At 36.4% G+C, this 26,092-nt stretch overlaps 1 protein-coding gene across 3 annotated transcripts in view; it reads left to right on the top strand.

Annotated features, from left to right (window-relative positions):
- Ola1 (Obg like ATPase 1) overlaps positions 1 to 10,833 on the top strand; it is a 147,211-nt gene extending 136,378 nt beyond the window's left edge. For all 3 annotated transcript variants that reach the window (XM_005324607.4, XM_078017621.1, XM_040294488.2), the window contains 4 exons: positions 3,983 to 4,123; positions 4,813 to 4,909; positions 6,943 to 7,065; positions 10,325 to 10,833. In XM_005324607.4, the coding sequence (XP_005324664.1) occupies positions 3,983 to 4,123; positions 4,813 to 4,909; positions 6,943 to 7,065; positions 10,325 to 10,426 (463 nt within the window). In that variant the 3' untranslated portion in view covers positions 10,427 to 10,833. The remainder of the gene's footprint in view (positions 1 to 3,982; positions 4,124 to 4,812; positions 4,910 to 6,942; positions 7,066 to 10,324) is intronic.
- The last annotated feature ends 15,259 nt before the right edge of the window (positions 10,834 to 26,092 follow it).

The following is a 26,092-nucleotide window of genomic DNA, read 5'->3' as shown; positions in this document are numbered from 1 at the left end:
TATCCCTTTCTCTAAAAAAGGCAAAACTATCCCATAGATAGATCTCAACCCAGGGACCATCAGTCTCCTTTGGAACATAACTGCTCCTGCCAGAATGATACCCACTATATGCATGTGCACATGTACAAGCCAGTGTTCCCAGAGGTCATTAGCAGATGACAAATGAAGGAGTGAGGGAGTTATACCCGTGAAACTAAATTAAAAAGCAACCTGAGAGCTGGGGATAAAGCTCAATTGGTAGAGTGCTTCCCTCACACGCACAAAAGCCCTGTGTTCAATCCCCAGTGTCAAAAAAGAAAAAGAACCTGAAAGGAAGTTTTAAATTATGTTGGAAGGACAAAGAATTTATTAAACAAGTAAATATAGACCAAAAAGTGCAAATAGATTTGAAAGGAAAACAAATAAAATTTTCAGTGATAAAATTGGTATCTAGGGCTGGGAATGTAGCTTGTTGGCAGACTGCTTGCCTAGCACATGAGACCCTGAGTTGATCCCCAATGCCATAAAAATTTTTTAATTGAAAAAAAAATAGTAGGAAAAGAAATATAAACAATGTAAACTAACCCTAGGGAAATCAAATTTTGGGATCCAAAATTTCAAGACTGGCTAAGAAGGTTAGATTGTAAAACTAAAGGTAAATTTTGGACTTTTTTTTTTTAATTTAATGCTGAAGATCTTAAGAGTTCACAACCTGCCAAAGTATATCTCAGAGTATCATCATCTTTGTTAGTTTTTAAACTAGTTGTCCCTGCTTTGTCCTTTTGCTGCACTGCCAGGGAGAAAAATATAATAATGGCAGTTTTCTCCATTTCTTACTCATAAGACTTTGAGGAAACCAAATGTAGTTTTGACCCTTATTGAGAAGGATGAATTCCCTTACAATATCTGTTCATATAAATTTGAAAAATGAATACTACATAAGTATTTTATAAGTTTAACTCTTTGGGAGTATACTTTCTTTACTATTCCTTCTCTTCCTCTCCCTTCATATAACTTGAAATTTGTGTGAATATCATCATTATTATTTTGCTCACTAGCAATTCAGTAGCTTTCTTTAGACATTTCCTAACATTTGTATGTGGAAATTATTATTCAGTTGCTTTGATGGAATGTGCTTAGAATTGATTTTCCAGTGCTGGTAACTGAGCTCAACTTTAATTTTCTATATCCTTCATGTGCTAGTAGCATACATTTTTGAGATGACTAGCCATAGTTTGGGATTTGGTTTATAGCAAGAGAATAGACATTTTTCTGCAAAAGGTACTGGTTCTCATGGGGTTCAAACTTGTGATCTTGGCCTCATTATCACACTTTTGTAACCATCAGACCCAGTAGACATAGCATTTATATTTTCATCTATAATCTTGAAATTGAATCTCATTTTTCAATTATCCAAGGCTTATTTCAAATATGTAATTAAAAACCATTTGGGGACATTTCTCACTTTTGTTTGATAGTGAAAGTCACAAAAGTAAAGCGTACAGCCAAAGAACCTAACTCACTTTTCATCTTCCCTGTGTTTTCTGTGACAGTGAAAGTCACAGAAGTGAAGCTTGCAGGCAAAGAGCCCAACTCACTCTGCGAAGAGTGCTACGGTACCATTTTCTTTTAGTGAGGCGATAGCAGGTCTGATGTCAGTCACTTTAGAGACCTTTAGACCTCAGTGCTCATTTACTGCTAAAATGTACCCGCTCTGCTTCTGCATTATGAAGATCATCTGTCAACACTTTGAGATATTCTCCTTTGTTATTAAGCTTGTGATGCTCTACACTGTCAGGTTTTTTTGCCAATTATAGTTAAGGTACAATGGTGTATTCACCAGATCAAAGTCTTACATTGGCGGTAGAGGAATGATTTGTAAGTCTTTATTCATCTGAATTGTACAATAGAACACCTGAGGAATGCAAATAATCCCTCTGAGGTCTCTGCAGGAAAGGCTGTTAAAATGACAGGGTAGAACTATTGTTATTCTGAATTGATGTTTTAGCCAAAGTAATTATTTCTTTTCTTGTTTCATAACAGTTCTAGTTTTATTAGTTATGTTGACCGTATGTGTGAAACAAAATGTGTGTGACATTTTTATTTTATCTTTATACCTGGGCTTGTTTTATTTCACTTCATTGAATCAGTTTATGATCTGCTTTTTTAAATTAGGTATTTCATTCTAACTTATAATAAAAGTGTGTTACTAAACCATTGATAACATTTTAATATAGAGTTTTGTTTGAAAGTAGTAAGTCTCTAATGTAACTTAGAATGCAGTGATGTCGTTTTAGACAGAAAGTACCAATTTAAATTTTCCCCTTTTTTCTTTTATTCTTTCTTTCATAATTTTGGGTTAGAAAATATCTGGTTTGACTCTCATTTTTAAGGCTACATACTTTATTCCAAAGTAAGTCTTAGGGATTGATCTATTTTTTTAAGTTATGAACAAAAAGAAACAAGTTATGAAGATATTTTTAAAATCTAATAATATGTTAAATAGTTACTGTTGTATAACAAATATGTAAAAACTTTTATGAATTTTTTCATTTCTTTTCCTATTTTAAGTCCTGTCCAGTGGGCCATATTCTTAATTTTCTAATAACTATGATCCCCTGCCATTTTCTTTGATAGTTGAGTTTTGATAGATTTGTGCTTTAGATCTTGTTTTTCTTTTCCCCTAAAGTGGCATTTACATTGATCATTTAAAGTATTTATGCATAGTATTTTGCTGAAATAGCTTTTAAAAGCTTGGTCTAAATATAGGCTGTGGGTAGAATTATGTAAGGCTATGGCATACATTAAAATTTTTAATATAAATGTCAACTGAATTTAGTCAGATATGTATGAAACACAGTTCCAGAAGCACAAGATTATACACTGTTATTATCTGAGAATGAAAATAATAGTATTTGTTTACTATTCATAGGGCATTTTTCTAAGTTCTTTGTAATATATGTAATATTATTATCTCCATTTCTACAAATGAGGAAACAGACTTTAAAAAAAGGCTCAGTAAAATCTGCTCAGGAATAAAAAACTTAGAAGTGAAACCTTTTGGTTATTATCACATTTATTTCATTTATGTACTAATTACTGCTTTACCAAAATACTCTGTACTTTGAAAGGGAAAAAAAACCTACTTAATAATGCCTTTTCAGGTAACAACTAGTATCAATTTCCTACTGATTTGGCTTTCCAAAACCTTAGTGATTAAAGGAATTTATTTCCTATGCAATTCTATTATTTATGATTCTACAAAAGTCTGGTTCATAAGAACAGTTTGTACCTGATTGACTATATTAGTAAATCTGTATTTCTGTGCTTTTTATTTGTTTTGGTTTTGTTTTTTTGTAGTTAAAACAAAACAACAACAACAACAAAAAAAAAAAAAAAACAGTTCAAAACCAGTGAGTTCTTTTAGTTCAACAATGAACTAAACCAGGGCTAGAGGGTATAGCTCAGTGGTAGAGCACTTGCCTGGCATGTACAGGGACCTGGGTTCAATCCCCAGTAAGGCAGTTGGGGGATGAACTAAACCAGGCATATAAATATCTCGATGGAACAAATTATTTGTCAAAGATTCTTCAGAATTATCTGGCGTTTTTAGGTGTGATCCTTATACAAATCGAACTTTATATTTTCTCTTTTTAAAAACTGACTTTGTAAAGAAAACAAAGTATAACATTGAGGCTTTATTTAAGGATATGATGTTAAGGCTGAACAAATTTAGTGTAACTTTAAAAAGTTTAAAAATATTTGTAAAACAGCTCCTACAGATAATGTGCTAAAGTAAAACTATATTACAGTAAAATATCATGGCATACACCTGAAGCAATTGCTGCCTGTTAATGCCTTGACCTTGGAAAGCTATACACAAAAAGATGGCATCATAAAACCGTGCAATTCTTATGAATATGTATGTGCTACTTGATAATAATGAATGTGGTACAGTCATGCATGCACTACAAGATAATGTTGTGCCCTTTTTTGTCTACAGGTTGATAAAAATTAAAGAGTGGGTGGACAAGTATGACCCAGGTGCCTTGGTCATTCCTTTTAGTGGGGCCTTGGAACTCAAGTTGCAAGAATTGAGTGCTGAGGAGAGACAGAAGTATCTGGAAGCGAACATGACACAAAGGTTAATTAGCATTCATTTTCCCTACACTTTATTATCAACTATTTCCTTGCAGTAATTTAATTGCTTGCGCTGATAGAATAATAAATGACAGAGTAATTACCATTATAAAGAGGGAATCTTCTCCTTTCTTTACCATGAGACAGAGTGAAAAGATTTATTTTAAATTAAGTTTTTAACTGTCATCTGTCATCTCCGTACAGTGTTTTAATTATAACATAGGTATTAGTTATGTATATTTTTGAGGAGGGATGATCGCCAAAACTCTTTCGTCATGTTCGGTGGGGGAGGGGAAAGAGTGAATCAGTTGCCATATTTTTTTCTGAGTAACAGTAATATATTGTTAGACTATTGGATTTCAATCAAATAATTTTGCTTTCATGCCAAGTCCTAGAAAAAATTAATATTAGATGAAAATAGTCATAGGTTGGGTTAAACTAATTTTTCTTTTTTTCTAATAGTAAATAATATAAAATGACATCTTGAAGCTAATACAATTAAAACCAATTTTACAAAGAACATTTTTAGAAATAGTCACTGCTTTCTGACCTCTTCAAGTATGTTATGAAAGATGAATGGTCATTTGCTAATATCTTTAACATTATCTGCTTGAAATGAATAATTTTAGCTTCATTCTGATCTGTGGCACAGTCAACTTATGTGTTGAGTGAATTTGTTTCATTTTATTTCAGTGCTTTGCCAAAGATCATTAAGGCTGGGTTTGCAGCACTCCAGTTAGAATACTTTTTCACTGCAGGCCCAGATGAAGTGCGTGCATGGACCATCAGGGTAAGATTCATACTTATTCATCAGCTATATCCAGTTCCACACTATTGAATTCAGATTGATATCACTGACTTTGAAGTTTGTCATGGTGGCGGTTAGCTAGTCATTACAGATGAGGTTTTTGTCCAGGATAACTTTAATTATTTGTGAGCTGCTGAACAGTGAAAGTGGAGCGGCATTGATTGAGGCAGGTAACAATTGATTCTGCCTATTACATAGTCTGAATTTCTTCATCCTGTAGAATCTGTCTACCCTCCTCCTGTGGTCAGAGATAAGACGAACCAGTATTGTGCTTGCTTAATCTGTGTGACTGGGTTTGTCTGCAGTGAAATTGATGTTGCTTTTCATTTTGTATTCGCTAAGTTTGTTTGGGTTGCGGGTGGTTCTTTCCTCCTTTGCTTTGCTCGGATTACATTTTCAGCAATAAAAGCAATATGACATCATTATGCTCTTCATAGATACACAGTTGGGCTCAAAAAAGCTAAATTCAGTGTACAATAATTCGTGCCTTTTTTATTTGAATTCATGAAAGTGATATTTATTTTCAGTGTTATATGTTCAATCTTCTTTAAAAATGTGATATGATTTTAAATATTGATGTCTACGGAATATGAACAGAGAGGATGACTAATTTATTCCCAGAGGACAACAGAAACTGAACTGTAATGGTTTGCTTTTAGATGTAAATATATTATAATATAGTAGTTACTATTGAAAAATATTATGAAATACATAAAGTTCCAAATAATGTGTTACAGAATATAAAAATAATGCGAGAACTTTTAGACTTAGTGTCTTTGTTATGCTTTTTAAAATATCTGCTACATAATAAATTTTAGTGCTGATTTCTGTTTTCAGTTGACTACTATAATTTATTGTTACATTTGTTTTGATTTAATATGCATAGAAATATGGAAGCAGTTCAACATAATGTTAAATACCTTGTATGAATATGAGATTCACTTTTCTTTAATCTCCTTTCCCCTTTGGAGGGAAAAAAAAATGTTTGATTGACTTCTAACCAACGTCCTTTTATGTAGACTTTAAAAATAGTGTCAAAGCAAATATGAGTTGGTAAACAAATTGCCAGTGTTTATTTTTATTATATATTTTAAAGATATATTTTAAACTTCAACTTAAGTATGTGAATCAGGAGAAAGAGCATGCTCTGGGCTTAAAAACGTGAAAGCTGGTTTATCTTAAGACTGATTGTAAGTATCCATGATTTAATGTGCTAAGATATTTAGTCAGGTAAGCATCAGTGAGTACCCATATTAACCCAATACATCTTTTATTGTAAAAACTGTGCTTTATAGTGTCAGACTCCTTATCACTTTAACATGCTTTATTAAGCAGACTTTCGGTCACCATTATTTCTCAGATTTCTTTCTATGGTTCTGTGTGTCTGGAATGTATGCCCTTATAATTTAACATATGGGGGTAATTATAAAATATTTCTCTTCCTATCTTAACTTGAATTTCCTTCATATTGGTTAGAGGCAGGGTGTATTATCCAAAATGTTCAAAAGTCTTATTAAAATTTCTTGAGAATTTTGAAATTATCTGCTGAATGTAGGTTACTGATTTGTTGGAAATGCCTTAAAAATGTCCCTTTGTATATTGATTTTTATATATGTTCTTTAGATGAGCTGAAATTTTGAGAGTGTTTTATCTTTTTTAATACCTTTGATAATTCAGCTTGAAAGTTACTTAAAAATCTTTATTTTTTTCTACTGTGAAGAATAGAAAATCGAAATGAAACCTACACCAAAACCAGACCACTGCATCTAAATCAATAAAACCATAGACGGCTGTTAGGAAAAACAAAGCTACACTTCTTTAATATCTCCTGATCTATCTGTGCTATATCTGCTGCACAGATAGTGTCCAGTGTTGAAATGTACTAATTGTATACCTGACATCCTAACTGGTATTAAAGTAAGTTTTAGTTGCGCCAATTGAAGATCAGAAAAAAGAAATTCTAACACTCAGTCATCTTTAATGCAATTAGTTTTCTCTGGTCTTTCATTTCAAAGAAAGGAACGAAGGCTCCTCAAGCTGCAGGAAAGATTCACACAGATTTTGAAAAGGGATTCATTATGGCTGAAGTAATGAAATACGAAGATTTTAAAGAGGAAGGGTCTGAAAATGCAGTCAAGGTAAAGAACATTTTTTTTAATTTTCATGTTTCACTATTTTTTCACTAATATGATGCTATCCATGATAAGCCTGATAAGAATGAATGATAGTTATCACTAAACAGTGTAGTCTAAAATAAGCTTATCAGAATTTAGTATTACTTACCAACTGATTCAGGAGTTTCAAATGTTCACATGCTTTTAGATAATTTTTAAAGATTGTGAATTTGTTGTCAATAGTTGTGTAAGATTTTTTTCCTTAACTAAAAATTAAAATGAACTATTTTAATTCATTGTAAATAATTTTAAAGAATTTTTTGGAAATTATAATATGAATATCTGAAATACAAGTCTCATGATTAATTCAAATCAAGAGATAGACACTTAGCTAAATAAAACCTGTTATTGCTAAAACTTTATGGTTTACTTTTTTGTTGTCATTTCAGGATATTTGAGAATTTGAGTTGCTTTCTCAACACTAGAGGGCAGGTCCAAAATTGTGCTTTATTCTAACTAATAAACATGATTTGATTTTCATGCACTAATAATGAAGCAGTGTAATAGATGAATCATAAATGATTTTTTAAATATAAATTCTGTTGCAAAATTTTTATTTTTGCTTTTGTTTTTCTCTTTTTTCTTATTAGATTTTACTTAGAGAAATCTAGTAATCTCCAGTGAATGGATAGGTCAGCTGATTAAACTTGAAATTCTAGGAAGGCTTCTTTATCTTTAATTTAATTTAATATTTAAAGACGACCATAGAAAATGTTATAGAATTTTAGGAGAACTGTCTTATGTTTACTATTTCATAATTTGAAAGGCATACAAAAAAGTTTATTTCAAATTTGATTTATTCTCACTGGTATCATTGGAGTGATCATATTGGACAGCAGGACTGCTGGAACCCCAGGAGTGGGGGTGGATATCTTGATATAATTGGTTTACTGTTGAATGAGAGCCATTTTGCTTTTTAAAATGAGCAGAAGTAGTTCCAGTTTACAACTAAGCAAAGTCATTAATTTTCCAGTGGTGTCATGTATATTGATAGAGATAGGTATGCAAATATTGAGATTGAACTTTGTCAGGAATACTAATTAGACTTCAGGAGGAAAAATCTCAAATTATTTGTCAACGTGCTACATAATATTGGCATATGTATATTTTCATGGAGTAAAGGTTATTTTCTATTACTAGAATTCAGAGGTAAGATGCTTCTTTTTTAAATTCTTACATGATAAGTCTATCTTACCAATCTTGGTGAAGTCTGGGTTATAATAAACTTGAAAACAGCATGAATTGTGAATACTTTAACAATTCAGAGAAAAACATTTTCTGCTTATAAGAATATTTAACACCAACTGAGGCTTTATATTATAAATGGAAATGGTTGACCTCTGACTTTTCAACCTAGAATATTTTATGTAGTTTTAATGTCCAAAACTAACACTTGAATTTTTGAACTCTGAGTAAAATGAAGCATTTATAAATTACCTTATGTTCCCTTATTTAACAGCTGTTTACTTGCATATCATAAGTAGGTTTTAGATTTGAGAGCAGAATTATATATATGCGTGTATATGTATATGTATTTCTAACACCAGTGCAGCATAACTAATTTAATGCCAGTGCTGTGAACTATATACTGAATAGCTCTGTGTGGGCTTTGTAGTCTACAGGGATATCACATTATTAGCAATCATATCTGCTTAGGCAAAGCTGGCTTCTACAGATGGCTGCTTTCAAGTGCAAATGAACTGGTTAGACGTGTCTTGTTTAATACATACTCAAGATTCACAAATGGGTATTGATTTTTTTTTCAACCAGTGTTTCTGATAGCAGTGGAAATGGATTAAATGGTCTCTGGAGAATTTAAAGGAACACTGTCACTATTAATAGTAAACTTGAGTGGTAACAAAGTATATAAACTTACACTAATATGTCATGTCAATATGTATTTGATTTAGATTGTCTATACAATTTTGTAACAGTAGGCTTTAGAGTCTAGAAATAAGGAGCATATGGTTTTCAGTACATCACATGTCTTTATAAAAATCATGTGAATACTTATTTATTTATGCCTTGTAGAATGGTAGGGTACATTCTCTTTTTTAAAATAAGCTTTTATTTTAATAGCGTATTCTATTAGTAGGTGATTTTCTATATAGTCTAGATAATTGAAAAGATGTTCATGAGGACTCTTAAGTTTGGTTTGTTGATTTTAACCTTGGAAGTATGATCTTTGTTAGTGTTTTTGCTACTTATTAGTATAATTTCACTTGACTTTTGAACATTCTTATTGATACCTTCAATGATAAGAACATATCTTATTGAACAAAGATTTCATATTCTTAATATAAAAGAAGGAAAACATTTTTGAGATTTTTTTTCCAAAAGATCCTTGAGTTCTCATTGTTGAGCAGTCCGTGGCAGGATCACATGAGACCATATCAGTGGTGTGCAGTGTTAAGTGTGGGTACTAGAGAGCCTGTTGTGCTTAGGGTTAAATGTATGTGCTGTGTCACAGGGTGAACTTGGTTTTCTGAAACTGCCACTTGTTTGTATTAGTTATGGCAGATTGTGTGTCTGGGTCTGCATACCAGCAGGTGGAATCAGTTGCTTTGCTGACTAATTTAGAAATGGAAAAAAAGTATCTGTTTTTGCGATTCCAACCTGTTAGAGTCTGCTTGTAAATAGAACCATTATTCAGTAACTTCTTCAATGATGAATTATAGTATACATCACTATGAATAGTCATTATCAAGACTAAAAAAAATTACAAGGAAGTAGTTCAAAAATCTATGCAATACAATTAATTATACTTTCTCATATAGCAACTACCTTTTTAGCATCACCATTGTCACCAAAGAATTTCTTTAAGAAAGTAAAATGGCTTATAGTCTTTTTTCTGCCTCGTTTGATCTGTTTTGTTACAGCAACTTGCTGGATGTTTGCAGACACATCAGAAATGTACCATAAACAGCATGTAATGAAACTTAATGATATTGGTATAATTACATTTATGTACCAACAGTTTAGTGGAGAATACATTATGATTATGTATATATGGAAAATCTAGTTCTGCCCAAGTCAGAAATACTTTGCTTCTCTCCAAGTCTAGTCTTCAACTCGTATGCCTTCTATATTTATTTTTTTACTTTCCTTTTTCTGTTTTTTAATTATTACACAAGTAGTATATCTTTGCATCTGCTCTTACCATTTGCTGTATGTATTTGGTTGTCAAATAATAATCCATTTCTCCTGTATTTCCTGTTTGCAGGCTGCTGGAAAGTACAGACAACAAGGCAGGAATTATATTGTTGAAGATGGAGATATTATCTTCTTCAAATTTAATACACCACAGCAACCGAAAAAGAAATAAATTTTAGCTATTGCTCAGATAAACACAAATTCCAAAAGACATGTTTTTTTTTTTTTTAATTTTTGAAAACTAAAGAGATAAATAAAGTTGGGGGGATGGGAATCTTCTACAAACAAATTATTTTTATTTGTTTTAAAATTATAAAATACTGTGTACCTCCAATGAAAAGCAAGTTACTAAATGTGAACAGCTTTCCTTTTCACGTGATTAAGACCCTACTCCAAATTGTAGAAGCTTTTCAGGAACCATATTACTCTCATGATACTTCATTAATCTCCATCATGTATGCCAAGCCTGACACATTTGACAGTGAGGACAATGTGGCTTGCTCCTTTTTGAATCTACAGATAATGCATGTTTTACAGTACTCCAGATGTCTACACTCAATAAAACATTTGACAAAACCAGCCTTGGTGTGTTTGGGGATGTCTGTATTGACTGACTGTGGTGTGCTAAATGCGATACGGCACCTGGTGGCTGCTGATTACAGAATTTTAAGGCGTGTGTATGACACAGTAACTGGCAGTGTGGGGCAGCTGCAATTGTATCTTAAAAGTGAGTCTTTCATGGGAATCAGAAGAATAGTATACCAGGGATTTGTCTCAAAAAAGTTAATTAATTTGTAGATGGACATTTATTGAAAGATGATAGGAATATTATTACAAAGTCTATAACAGTTGACTCTAACCAGAAGAAAAAAAAAAATCTGTTTCAAAAATTAAGGAATTTTGTTTGTTATTATTGTTCTGACCATATTAAAGGGTGTCTTTGTTTTTAATCTTTTCTATGAAATTATTAAATTGTGAAAACTGGCCCATTCATTTCTGGTGGGTTAGACTTTTGTTTCAATACAGCAGTGTGTACAAAAGTTTATACACTGGTTGTGAAACTGCTAAAAGATTAGACTTTTATCATTTTAAAATGTCATACTTGCTAATAAATACTATGGGCCAGTTGAAATTATAGTATGTATAAATTCAACACTTTTTAAATTGTAGCAGAAAGATTCAGAAAGAAGAATAATAACAAATTAGTTATTTGGAGACTATTTGCCTTCTTCTCGGATGACGAAAGTCTTAGAATTCTTTCATCCCTGAGCTCTCCTTTTTTTTTTTTTTTTTTTTAAGAGAGGAGAGAGAGAGAGAATTTTTAATATTTATTTTTTAGTTCTTGGCGGACACAACATCTTTGTTGGTATGTGGTGCTGAGGATCGAACCCGGGCCGCACGCATGCCAGGTGAGCGTGCTACTGCTTGAGCCACATCCCCAGCCCCCAGGCCAGCTTTTTTGCTTCACTGTATTACTTTGTCACAGTAAGATACAGAAATCTACATCACACAATGGACAAGAAAATAGGTGGTTTCTCAGGAAAAGCTGGCTATGCCTAAGAAAGGATATTTTTTTGAGTATCAAATAGTGATATCCTTTTCCTAACATAAAAATAAATAAATGGCTGGACACAGTGGCACACACCTCTAATCCCAGTGGCTCGGAAGGCTGAGGCAGGAAGATCATAAATTCAAAACCAGTCTCAGCAACTTCACGAGGCACTTAGCAATTCAGTGAGACCCTATCTCAATGAAAAAGGGCTGAGGATGTGGCTCAGTGGTTAAGCTCCCCTGGGGTCAATCCCCAGTACCAAAAACAAAAAAAGAATAAATGGCAACAAATAAGAAGAAAACTAAGCAAGGGATTAAAAATAAGAACTAAGTAAAACGTAAATGAAACCAAGTGTAGTAAGTGAAATCAGATATAGAGTGCTGTGGAAAATTCTTGTTATATTTCTGTATTGGAGAAATGGGTAGATTAGTGGATTATTATTAGGTAATTCAGCAGTATAAGAAGAAATAAAATACTTTTGAGTCTGCTCCAAAGTAAATTGCATACTTTTTAAAAGAAGTCTGAAACCTCACTAAGAAACCTTTAAGTTTGTGTAATTTTATTTATCCAATTTCTGATATGATAATTGCACATTATAGAACAAAACCATTAAAGAGATAAAGGAGTTGGTTCTGAGGCAACAGCATTCATTAGGGACTGAAAATATTAAAAATATTTAATTTGGTTGGAAGTTCTGCAACATTCTATATATGTATGTGCAAAATTGCATTTTCTACAAATGTTCAGAATTAACCATTCAAGAACTGCTTCCTATATATAAGGTGTCTCCCCTTTTTTAAAATATTTTTTAGTTGTAGATGGACACAATGCTTTATTTTGCTTATTTATTTTATGTGGTTCTGGGGGTCGAACCCAGGGCCTCACACATATTAGGCAAGTGCTCTACCACTGAGCTATAATCCCAGCCCCATAAGGTGTCTCCTTTAAGATTAGTGATATGAGCTGGGGTTGTGGCTCAGTGGTAGAGCACTTGCCTGGCACAAGTGAGGCACTGAGTTCAATCCTCAGCACAACATAAAAATAAAGTTATGATATCCATTTATAAATAAATATTTGAAAAAAGATTAGTGATAGTTCATATTTTTTAGGATTATAAATAAATATTTTTGCACATAAGTAGCTCCATCTTAACTGTTTTTTGTTAAAGGACATTTGATTTGTGCACAAAGCTTGAAAAATGTTTGTGACCTCCATTAAGTTGAGTTTTCTCACACTGCCTTCATAATTTGCATTTTGGGCATGGCTCAGGTCAGAACCAAGTCTCTTGGAGAAGCACAAATACTTCACATCACTTAGTTCGGAGTGAAGCTTCTGTTCCCTATTCACCAGCGCCATGACAGAGTAGGTCTTCTTACTCATGATTAATTAACTTCCTATATTAGAATTCCACACTGATTCTCACCTCTGATTGTCTGATACTTCCAAAGCTGCTTGGTCACAACTCTGCCTTCTCTCATTCAAAGTCAGAGACAGAAAATCTCCTCTTTTCCAGCCTCTCATGTTTTTTCTGACTAATCTACTTAAATTCACTTAATACTCTCTTTGTTTTGCCAGACTTCAGAAAAGTTAGTTATTGCCAGGCACCATGGCACACACATACCTTTAATCTCGGCTATCTGAGAAGCTGAGTCAGGAGAACCTTAAGTTTGAGGATAGCCTCAGCAACTTATTTAAAACTTATTCTGTTTCAAAACAAAAAATTAAAAGGGCTAGAGTGAGGGAATAGCTCAATGGAAAGCGCATGTCCTTGGGTTCGATCCCCAGTACTGCAAAAAAAAAAAAAAAAGCAAAGCCAGGTTTCCGGGTAAACATCTGTAATTCTAGTGACTCTGGAGGCTGAGGCAAGAGGATCACATATTTGAGGCCATCCTGGACAACTTAGTGAGATGGTCTCCAAAAGGGAGGTGGGGCTGGGAATGGCAAGCACCTCTGTGCTCACAATCCCCAATAAAAAGAAAATAAATGTTGGATTTTTTTCCTTAAATAGGAAAAAAGTTGATCACAATGCATTTAAGTGTGTAGAGATACAGAATAATCGTAGAATAAAAGAGGTTTGACTGTTGAGTGATATTTTTTCCTCCCTCATCTGCACCTGGGAGGTGCTTGAGGCTCTGACTCTCTGACCCGGCTGCTTTCCCGGGTCAGCCAGCAGGATGGCGTGCACAGCCCCCTCCGTCCACCCTCCCGCAGCCTCAGCCCTTTCTCACCTCCCCTCTCCCCGACAGTGGAGGAAGCACTGGTTCGTGCTGACAGATTCAAGCCTCAAGTATTACAGAGACTCCACAGCGGAAGAGGTGAGGCAACTGGGTGCCCAAAATTGACAGTTCTTGAATAACCTTCATAGTCTTCGAATATACTGAGGCACTTATAAATTAGTACAGTGAAAAGTTCCATGTTATAATTAGGAAATATTTTTTTAAAAGGCAGAGGGACCCACTGGACCACCTAGGCAGCACTGCACAGTTCTCAAACACATCTGGGCTGGGTGGGGTGACACACGCCAATAATCCCAAGTATGCTGGAGGCTGAGGTAGAAAGATGGCAAGTTCAAGGACATCCTGGGCAACTGAGCAAGACCCTGTCTCAAAAACTTGTAAGTAAAAGTTTGGGGATGTAACTCTGGTAGAATATAGAGTGTTTGCCTCATGTGTGTGAAGTCCTGGGTTCAATTCCCAGCACCACAAAACACATATCTGTTACAACTTATTTCTCAAAGTTTAATTTGTAAACTAGAATGCTACATTATTTATTTAGCAGATGGTAGTGGTGAAGGCCGATCCACACAGGAGTCAGGAAGCCAGGTTTGAAACCTGACCGACCGTGTGGTCTTGGTTATGCAAGTGACTTAACCACTCTGAGTCTGGACCTTTTTCCTTCATAGGATTTTTGTGAGGATTAAGTTTACATATTAAAATGCTAAAATTGCTTAGCACTTATTAAGTGCTTAGTAAATATTAGCAATTGTAACTTTTTTCTGGTATCTACCTACTCACAATTACAGAATAGAAAATTGCTTGGAAAGTATAAAATTAGAAATGTAAATGGATGGGGCTGGAGATAGAGCTCAGTTGGTAAAGTGCTTGCCTCACATGCACAAGGCCCTAGTTTCAATCCCCAACACCACACATGGAAAAAAAAAAAGAAGAAGAAGAAAGAAAGAAAGAGAAAAATGTAGGGTATCCCCAATTGATATTTTTTTCAAGCAGATCAATATCAATTTATTAGTCTTGCTTCTATAAGGTCACAGTGAAAGATGGGCAGAAATAATTTTGAGATTTGTGTTTTTTAGGGGAGGATGTTTGGGGTTTTTTTGTTTGTATTGGAGGTTGAATCTTGGGGTGCTTTAGCACGGAGCTACATCCTTTGCTTCTTTATTTTTTAATTTGTTTTTATGTGGTGCTAGGATCAAACCCAGTGTCTCACCAGTTATAAGACAAGTACTCTACCATTGAGCTACAACTTCAGCCCCTATTTTTTAATTTTGAAACAGAGTTGTGCCAAACTGCTGAGGCTGGCCTTAGAATTATGGATCCTCCCAATTCAGCCTCTTGAATTATTGAGATTACAGGCATGTGCTGCCACACTCAGCTTGGGTATTTCTTATAAGAACAGAGATAATTCTTTGCTTTATCAGCATCCCAGACTTCCAGCTCTAGGGTGAGCTACAAATTTGTTAATAAAACATGAAAAGAACTTGGTCACATAAATCAATATTCTCTGATCCAGCATTTTCTTTCACTGAGTTTATGCTTCCCAAACCAAAGAATAGCTTGGTTTTATGCCATTTCTCTGTTTTTTTAAATATTTATTTGTTTTAGTTGTAGTTGCACACAATACCTTTATTTATATGTGATGCTGAGGATCGAACCCAAGGCTTTGCACATGCTAGATGAGTGCTCTACCACTGAGCCACAACCCTAGCCCCATGAAGAATGTTTTGATCAGATCTGGGTTCCACTTAGATTTCACCTGGTACAAGACACTCTTCTGGCCTTAGAGTCTCTGTATGAAGATAATGCTAATGTTATCAACATGTAGATTAAATGGCCTTGTAGGAGCCAGGCATAGTGGTACACACCTGTGATCCTAGTTATTTAGGAGACTGAGGCAGGAGGATTGCAAGTTGAAGGCCAACCTCAGCAACTTAGTGAGACTGTCTCAAAATAAGAAAATAAAAAGGTCTTGTTATGTAGCTTAGCGATAAAGCACCCCTGGGAAGTACCAAAAAAAAAAAAAAAAAGTCCTACTATGAAAGGACTGAGGAGAGTCTTTCCAGATATATAGCCACTCAACAAATGTCAATTCCTGTATAGTTTGTCATCACCTAAAAGTAAACACCATGAACAGGCTCAATCCTTCTGTACTATACATAAGAAAATTATGGGGCATATTCTTTGATTATTTAAATACTTGTTCTGCAAAAACATTGTTAATGTTTTAATGTTGCTGAAGAATATTCTGAAAGATTTTTAGATTGAGTGTTGGCATTTTGCTAATAACATGCCAGGACTTCTTGTAAATAACTGAATTTCCAGACTAAAAATGTCATTTGAGAATATCTTGCTTAACTTACATATTTCTGTGAATCAGAAGTGACTGACTGATGGGGCTGGGGCTATAGCTCATCGGTAGAGTGCTTGCCTAGCACATGTGAGGCCCTGGGTTCGATCCTCAGCACCACATACAAATGAATAGATAAAGATATTAAAAAAAAGAAGTGACTGAGCAACAGGAAGATTAGGTGGTTTACCTGAGTTCACACAACTAGAATAAGCAACACTAACCAAAATGACAAGTTTTGACATAATAAACCATTTTAAAATGTTTAAGGTATTTGAAAATTGGTATTTTCTCACAGAAAATTGTGGTTACATTTTCAAAGTATAATTATTTCAATGTAATTAACTGCAGTACTGTAGGTGCTCTTGGACGGCCTACGAAAGAAACAATAAAGAAAGGCTTGGGCCATGCATATTGACACAGGCCTGTAATCCAGTGACTCAGGAGGCTGAGGCAGGAGGATCATGAGCTCAAGGCCAGCCTCAGCAATTTAGCAAAACCCAATCTCAAAATTAAAAAAATAATAAGAAGAAGAAGAAGAAGAAAGGGTTGGGGATATAGGTAGAACACTCCTGAGTTTAACCCCTGGTATCTTAAAAAGAAAAAAAGGCTTGGGAGCCCATACTTCTCAGTTGACAATTGAGACCATCTGAGATCTAGCCAAAGCCTAAAAGCCTACTTCTCCAAGTCTCTCTCCCATTATTCCTTGTCTTGTATGGACATAGAAATTACATTCCTTGCTGCTGGGGTTGTGGCTCAGTGGTAGAGCACTTGCCTAGCACTGGTGAGTGCTTGCTTCAGCACCACATAAGAAACAACAACAACTAAAATAAAGGTTAAATTTTAGGAAAAAAAAAAAAAAAAGAAATTAACTTCCTTAACCAAAATTGCACAGCTCATTATTTTGTGTCAAAAAAAAAAGTCTATAATTTAAAAACCAGCACAGAATAGCATTTGCATTGAATGACCCATATTAGCCTTAATGAATGTAAACAAACTTAGGAGATTAAAATTTTAAAATCCCATCTTCTTTGATCAAAGAAACTTGAAAGTTTTCAGCAATCATTATTTTCCCATTAATTCCAACCTTTACTCATGAGCAATTCTTTTAAAAAAAACAAATAAGTAAAAACAAGAAAATACCTAAACAGAGGCTTGTGATTCTGTTTCTTCATGTTACACTTTCTTAAAACTGTTAGTACCATAAGAATCAAAAAGAAGTATTCATCCCAAAGAATTGTGGAAATTTGTAGCGGGGAAAAAAGCTTGTAAACCATTCTACTTGAAATGTGCTGTCCCTGGCCAGGAGTCCCAATGACTGGGAGACTAAAGTAGGAGTAATCCCAGGAGCCCAGGAGTTCTAGGTAACAAAGCAAGACACAGTCCCCAAAAGAAAAAAGAAAGTGCTATCTCTCAGCCTTGCTAAGATATAGGAAATGTTAAATATTTTTATCTGGAGAGCAGTTATTCAGATGTATACATATGTAAACATTTCATCAAACTGTACAATCAAGATTTGTGTATTTTATATAAATGATACCTCAATTTTAAAAAAGAAAGGGAAAAACTGCATCCAGATGTTAAATGGTTGGTCGGTAGAGCCCCTATCTGCACAACATTACTTAAACGTTAAGTCTTCACATAGTGCTTATGTACATTAAAATTTTAAAGATGTTTGTTAAGTTGGAGATAATATCAATATATAAACTCATAAAAATTTGTTAATGCTTAGGATGGCCACATTTCACAACTGAACAGGACATATTACTGCAGAAGCTATGAGAAAAGACTGGTTCCCACAGATGAAAAGGTAATTTTCTATGATCCAAGGAATTGAAATCCGTATCAGCTGTAATAAGATTCAATTGTAACAGCAAAAACAATTGGAAACAATTTAAATATCCATCAATATAGGAAAATGGTGAAATGAATTATAATACATCCATATAAAAGAATACTATCAGCCATTAAAAATAATAAAGCACATCTATATGAGCTGGAATAGGAAGATTTCTTATTCATATTGCTTTGTGAAAAACGAAGTTGCAGAACAATATGTAGAATATGGTCCCAGAGGTGACCTTGGTAACTGTTTGGTATGTATCCTTCTGAATAGTTATGAAAGTGTTTACACACATGTGTACGTCTACGTTCATTTTTCACAAAAATGAGATCATCCTATACATATTGTTTCAAAAATTTTTTCACTTAAAGTATTGAATTGAAGATTTGACGGCAATGTAAAGCCATCTAGAATTCCATTATGCCGAAGAACTGACCTTTATTTATGTAAGCTAAGACTGGAGGAGTTGGGGTGCGACCATCAGAGCAAATACGGGCCAAGCAGCCCAAGCACAAGGATGGAAAGTGCAGAGGCTGTGAGGCAAGGTTTTGGAGGCTGGGTTGCTGAAGTGGAAGGAGCAAAGGTGATCGGTTCTGGGTAATACAGGGCTGCAATTCGATTCTACTTCCATTAAAAGGTTTTAAATCAGAGTCATACATTCTAATGTAAATTTTGAAAGGTCACCTGGTCTCCTCATCTTGTCCAGTCATCCTAGTCATGAGACCAACCAGTAAGAGCCAACAGTGAGAAGAAGCAATGTGCTAAATGGAGTACAGAGAAGTGGAGAGGCCCCAGGAGCAGGAAGAGGGTAACGGAAGCACTGTAGCCGACACAGCACCCTGACCAGCACAGAACTGCCGAAGAAATACAATGGGGTCAGGTGTGCAGCTTAGATGTTTCTAAAAGCCACATTTTTAAAAAGAAAGAAAATTCCTCTTAATAATGTATTTTATTTAACCCAACATACCCCAAATATTACCTTTTTTTTCTTTTTTTATACTGGGGATTGAACCCAGGGACACTTCACCACGAAGCCAAGATCCCAGCCAAATTTTACCCTTTTAATGTGTGATCAACCTGAAAATAATTCATGTTTTAGATTTCTTTTTTTTTTTTCTGTCACACAAATTGAGCATCCCAATCTAAAAGCCAGAAATCTGAAATGCTCTGAAATCCAAAGCTTTTTGAGCACCAAAGTGAAAGTCATTTGGATTTTGAAACGTTACAATTTCAGATTTTTGGATTAGGGATGCTACACCAGTGAAGTCTACACAAATATTCCTAAATCTGAAAAAAAGGGAAAAAAAAGAAAAAGAAAAACTCTAAAATCTGAAACATTTCTGGTTCCAGGCGTTTCAGATAAGGAATACTGAACCCGCACTAAGTTTTTGAAATCTGGAGTTATTTTATACTCATAGTGATATGGCTCCCCAGCTGCACAGCGAGCCTACTGGCCAAGGTGGAAGGGAGCAGGTGGTAGGCAGCACCCCCAGTAGCATGGAGCCAACCACACAGGTGTCGTGGCGTGGGGGACCTAAGGTGCAGTGAGTCAGCACAGAGGAGAGCCAAGGCATGCAGACCGGTCATCCTTCCACCACCAGGCCTGGGCATGGTGTGGACCCTTACTGCAAAAGCCATTCTGTAGCAGTACTGCAGCCCAGAACCTACAAGCATAGACTATCACATTTTGACCTCAAATTTCTGCTTCCTGACCTGCGGTGAGATAATGGAAATGGGGATGACCTGAATGGCAGTCAGGACTTGAAAGTTGACCGATAACATCAGTACATTTCCAAAACCTAATCAGCATAAATTTGGACCAATAGCTATAGAAGTCCTAATTAGCACATATCTGGACCCAAGCACTATATAAACCCCTACAGTGGCAGGCTCTGGGGGAGAAAACCTGCTGTGGGGTCTACTCTTGTGCTTCTACTCTTGTGCTATGTGTTCTCTTTCTTTTTTAAATTTTTTATATTTATTTTTTAGTTGTAGTTGAACTCAATATCTTTATTTATTTTTATGTGCTGCTGAGGATCAAACCCAGGGCCTCACCGGTGCTAGGTGAGTGCTCTACCGCTGAGCCACAATCTCAGCCCCTATGTGTTCTCTTTCTATTCTTTAATAAATCCTACTTTTACTCTCACTCATCCGGGCCTGTGGATTTCATTCTTAAAATTCAGGAAATAAGAACCCAAAAAGTTGATGGTGAGCTGCTGGGGTCTCCTGCAACACTGGGGGGCATGGCCCACCATTAAGAGCTGTGACACTTCTCAGCTGCAGGGGCACCCCACCTGCCAGCAGAAGCAGACAAACTCCAGTCTCACCCTCCAACAGAAGCAAAGAAAGAGTCAGGTTTCATCTCAAAACTCCGGTTTCAATAGCACATCTCCGTTCAGATCAGCCCTGTTTCCAGGGCTTTACAACCTTATGTGGCTTATGGCTATGAGCCCTGTCAGGGCTCCACCTTTTCTCCCAGGATTTACCTCAATTCTTATCCCCATCTCATTTTAACACCTTATTATAAAACATTTTGCTCAGACTGGTTGTGTTTCCATTTAAGATTGAATGTAAGAAGTGTGAATAATCTTCATTTCTGTTTTTGTTTTTTAAGAGGTGAGCTGCTTATTGTGGAGAGGAGGGCAAGTGCTACCAGTCACAGTAGCACAAATAGCTCTTTTTTTTAATATTTATTTTTTAGATGTAGATGGACACAACACAATGCCTTTATTTTTATGTGGTTCTGAGGATCACGTGATAGGCGAGTGCTCTGCCACTGAGCCACAATCCCAGCCCCACAAATGGCTCTTGACATGGAATATGCAGACATAGAAAGAAGTAGCCTGATTTGCTCTGCTTGCTGGAGGAAGAATTGACAAGACATACTGATAGATTAGATGCAAGTTGGGAGAGAAAGAATCAAGAATTGACTTCCAGGTTCTTAACCTGAGCAACTGGATGCAAGAGGAAAAAGATGGCGGTGAATTAGGTGTGGAATGTGTGTGGAGGTGGGAATCAAGAATCTCTTCTGAGGCTGGGGATACATCTCAGTTGGTAGAGTGCCTACCTCACATGCACAAGACCCTGGGTTCAATCCCTGCCCCACCCCCCAAGGCACTACCTGAGTTTGAGACTTATATAAAGCTATAGTAATCAAGACAAATCTGTTCTCCCACTCTGCAGCTTGTCTTCTTATTCTCCCAATAATGTCTTTCACAAAGAAGTTTTAATTTTAGTGTAGTCCAGCTTACCAATTCTTTCTTTCAAGGATCATGCCTTAATGTTTTATTTAAAAAATTATCACCAAACTCAAGGTCATCTAGGTTTTCTCCTTTATTATCTTCAAGGAGTTTTGAATTTGCCTTTACGTCAATGATCCTCAACCCACTGTCCTGCCCCAGTACTGAGGATTGAACCCAGGAATTCTCTACCACTGAACTACATTCCTAGCCTGGAGTCTCACTAGGTTGCCCAGGCTGACTTTGAATTTTTGATCCTCTGGCCTCAGCTTCCTGAGTATCTGAGATTATAGATGTACGCTACTGAATTTAGCTTCATTGATCTGAACTGTTATGAAAACATACAAAGAACTCTTAAAACTCTACTATAAGAAAGTCAACAGCCCAACTAAAAAATATTTTGAATGTAGGTTTAAGTTGGGTGATATCAACATTTTTTTTTCTTCCCTGTACTAGGTGGGGACTGAATTCAGGGGCTTTTTACCACTGAGCTACATCCCCAGCCCTCTTTTATGTTTTATTTTGAGACAGGTTCTCACTAGGTTGCTTAGGGCTGGCCTTGAACTTGGGATCTTCCTGCCTTATCTTCCAAAGTCACTGGATTAAAGGCATGCACCACAGTGCCCAGAGGTGAATATCAACTTGACAGATAGATATGTCAGAAGCTCAGAGGGAATTTTATGGCATATTAGGATTGTTATGATATGACTAATATTTAAAACCTGTGAGCTGGGCATGGTAGAACACGCCTGTAATCCTTGTAGCTCGGGAGGCTGAATTAGGAGAAGTTCAAAGCCAGCCTCAACAACTAAGGGAGGACCTAAGCAACACAGTGAGACCCTGCCTCTAAATAAAACACACACACAAAAAAAAGGTGGGGGGGCTGGGGTTGTGGCTCAGCGGTAGAGCGCTCACCTGGCACGGGTGGGACCTGGGTTCGATCCTTAGCACCACATAAAAATAAAGGCATTGTGTTGTGTTCATCTACGCCTAATAAATAAATAAATATTTTTTGATAAATAAATAATGAGTGAATAAAGGTATATTTTAAAAAAAGGACTGGGGATGTAGCTCAGTGATAAATTGCTTGCCCCTGGTTCCAAAATAAAATAATAATAATAATAATAAATTTTTTAAATAAAACTTGGGGACCAGATTAGGTTGCCTAGACAAGACAAAGGATCTAGAAAGAAAGAGTTTCCCCAGAAGGAGCCTAGTGCAGAAGGGAGTAGGAGTAGGAGCTGGCAGAAGAGACTGAAAGGGGCAGCCAGTGAGCAGGCACGCCATGCAGGAGGGTGGCATTGCAGCAGCCTGGAGGAGACAGTTTCCAGCAAGAGGCAAATGCTAATGAGCAGTTAAAAAAAATGAAGATGTGCTGCTTGACAAGTTCTGTTTCATTAGAAAGCAGGTTCGGTTTCTCTTTCGGGAAGTTTTGCCATAAAGTGAGCAAGAGAAATGGGGAAGAGGCTGGAGGGAGATGTGCAGGAAGAGGGGTTTGGGATGGACAGTCTGGTTGGTTGGTCAATTTTGATTTTTTAGCAATGGAAAGTGCTGGCCCGTGTGCGGAGGTTGGTAGGCATGCTCCTGAGAAGAGTCTGAGGCTGATGAGGCAAGAGGGAAAGGGGGAGGGAAGCAGCAAGGTCCTTGAGATTGGCCTTTGGTCGACTGGGGAGTGCTGCTGCCTCTGCAGTCCCGAAGGCCTGGGAAGAAGTGCAGCTTCTGTTTTCTCAGGGAGGTTGGAGTTAGGCCCTCAGCAAAATGGGCTGTGGGGAGAGAGTTCAAGGGGAAGCAGAGAAGCTCTTCACAGCCCTCTTCAAGTTGCCCTTGTTGGGTTTTTGTTTGTTTTACCTAGGTTCCCAAAATTGGCGTAGAGTCCCAGAAGTCACCATTCATTAACCCTTTAGTTATCGGATCCTAAGAGATGTGGGAGCACCTGGGGTTTGAGTTGGCCCTGTCAGTTACTTCAGAAGGATGACAACACTGGACAGGGGGCGTGGCCGACCTAGAATGAGGACTCTGCCTCCTGCTTGACCCTGTCCTCCAGGCTAAGCTGTTTCTCAGTTTGCCTTTTGCCTTTTGATTTTCCTGATAAAATCCCCCAGTTCTTGCCAGGAGCAGTGTCCCATGCCTGTAATCCCAGGCTTATGAAGCTGAGACGGGAGAATCACGAGTTCAAAGCCAGCCTCAGCAAGGACAAGGTGCTGAGCTACTCAGTGAGACCCTGAATCTAAATAAAATACAAATTAGGGCTGGGGATGTGGCTCAGTGGCCGAGTGCCCCTGAGTTCAATCCCCAGTACCCCAAAATTAAAAATAAATAAATAAATACCCCCCCAGTTCTTGCTCTCAAGAGGCCTGCCAAATCTGAGCAGTTTCTGCTCCACCACCCTTCTTCAGAAAAGTTCCAGTCTCTTCGTAAAGTACAGCAATGCCCGTTGATGAATAATTGAATTGTGTGTGTGTATGTGTGTATGAGAGAGAGAGAGAGAGAGAGAGAGAGAGAGAGGGAGAAAGAGAGAGAGAGAGAGAGAGAGAGAGAGAGAGAGAGAGAGAGAGAGAGAAAGAAAGAGAGAGGTATGTACTGTTCATAGCCTTTCATTTCAATCCTTTGAAATCCCATAAACGTGCAGACAAGAGACCACCTCTTGAACTTCCGAGGCACTTGCCTGAGTGGATTAATGAACCCTATTTACTAATATCTCTCTTCCCCCTCTGAGGACCCTCAGCTTTAGAATTCAGTGTTCTCCTGACTTCGAACAAAGCCTCTGGCTTCCTGCTCTTCTGATCACAGCGTGAAAGCAAGCTTATTTGCTTTGGTTAAATGTTGTATGTAAGTGATTTCAGCCTTGTGGCTCATTGTATTTGAGTCATTTGGGGGTGAATTTCAGGGACCTCAGAACATCATTTCTTTTTTATTTGAAAATAAATTTGATGAAGAACTATAATTCTAAGAAATAGACTAGACCAAGTTTTATTTCCAAGGAAAGAGCCTATTCTATGGTTTAACTCCTCCAAAACCACATATGATGTCTGCTTTCACTGAGGTCTTTATCCAGTTTAAACAACGTAGCAAATGAAAGAGGTATTTCCTTCTTATGTATCCTTTGAGTAGTAATAAACAACCGAAGCTTTGAGACCAAAGTTCTACCTTTCACCTGTTAATGCTTCCAAGTGTCACAAATACTGATTGTTTACACATAACCATCCCCCCCACACACACACACATACACTCCTTCTCCTGCTAACAAAAATCTCAAATTTGGGGCTGAGGTTGTGGCTCAGCGATAGAGCGCTTGCCTAGCACATACAGGGCCCTGGGTTTGATCCTCAGCACCACATAAAAATAAATAAACAAAATAAAGTTATTTTTTTTTTAAAAAAAAACTCAATTTGTTTGATAAAGAGAGACAGTGTGCCCAGTTCCAGGAAACAAATCATGTTTGGTCTAAATTCATTATGATATCTCACTTCTCCTTGGCCAGGACTAGGAAATATGAGGAAGTCTGGGGAGGAGACTTGGCAGAACTTTGGGAAAAATTTTTTTCTCCCTAATACAAAAATGGAGACAAGAAAAGATACTGTCTTCTACTGTAAGGACTTGGGGTGAATTCCAGGGCCCTCTGGACATCATTTCTTTTTTTTTTTTTCTTTTTTATTTGAAAATAGAGTTAATGAAAAACTGTATTTAGAGTTATAGAAGGGGAAGCCAAGAGATGGGTGGAGAAGCAACCCCTAGAATATCTGGTGGTCAATCAGGAGCTGCCTCACACCAGACTTTTCTCCTCCTCCTCCTCTTCTTCCCCAGCTCCTCCTTCTCCTCCTCCTCCTTCTCCTCCAACTCCTCCTCCTCCCTCTTTCTTATTTTTTTTCTTTTGCAGTACTGGGGATTGAACTCAGGGCCTCTAACATCCTAGGTGAGCTCTCTACCACTGAGTTATGTCACCAGCCCTTTTTAAAAAATAAATTCATTTTGAGACAGAATCTCACTAAATTTTTCTTGGTGCTAGAAGCTTCTGGATGCACTTAACTTCACAGAGCTTGCTATGCTCAAGAGCATTTATAGCTAACATGCTCCATTCTGGCCCAGCAAAACCAATTCCCCATTTGTTCCTTGCTGTTAGGCCATGCTCCTTAAGATCTTGTTAAATACACTGAAATATCTAAGAGTGTTATAAAAGCAGAGTGTTTCAATTCCTCTGGTTTTCTTGTGTACTTTGGCTAGTGGAATATTACACATAAAATGATTTTCCAATAACCTCTCTGTAGAAAAGAAAATGTCCATATTCCTAAATAGTCGTTTTAAAGATTTCTTCTTTAAAGTTTTTTTTTTTTTTTTTTTAACTTTCTGGCTCAGAATTTGAATTCTTAATTGGGTCAGCTTTTAGGGATTATTGGAAACTCACCACTAATAGCCTCTACTATTGCCCGAGGCAGTATTTTTTTTTAATTGCTGTAAAAGCTCACCTGCATTATTAAAACCCAAATCATTCCTCATTCTTTATGGCCTGGCATTTGTTAACCTTATTTGCCCAAAACTTCAGAACTTTCCCCACTTTTATCAATAGAGGCTTAAGTTTGTGCTGTATTTAATGTTTTTATCACAGTTTTCTCCTTTCCAACCCTC

Source organism: Ictidomys tridecemlineatus, chromosome 7 (genome assembly GCF_052094955.1).
Source record: "Ictidomys tridecemlineatus isolate mIctTri1 chromosome 7, mIctTri1.hap1, whole genome shotgun sequence".
Classification (NCBI taxonomy): domain Eukaryota; kingdom Metazoa; phylum Chordata; class Mammalia; order Rodentia; family Sciuridae; genus Ictidomys; species Ictidomys tridecemlineatus.
This window is presented reverse-complemented; position numbering and strand designations above follow the sequence as displayed.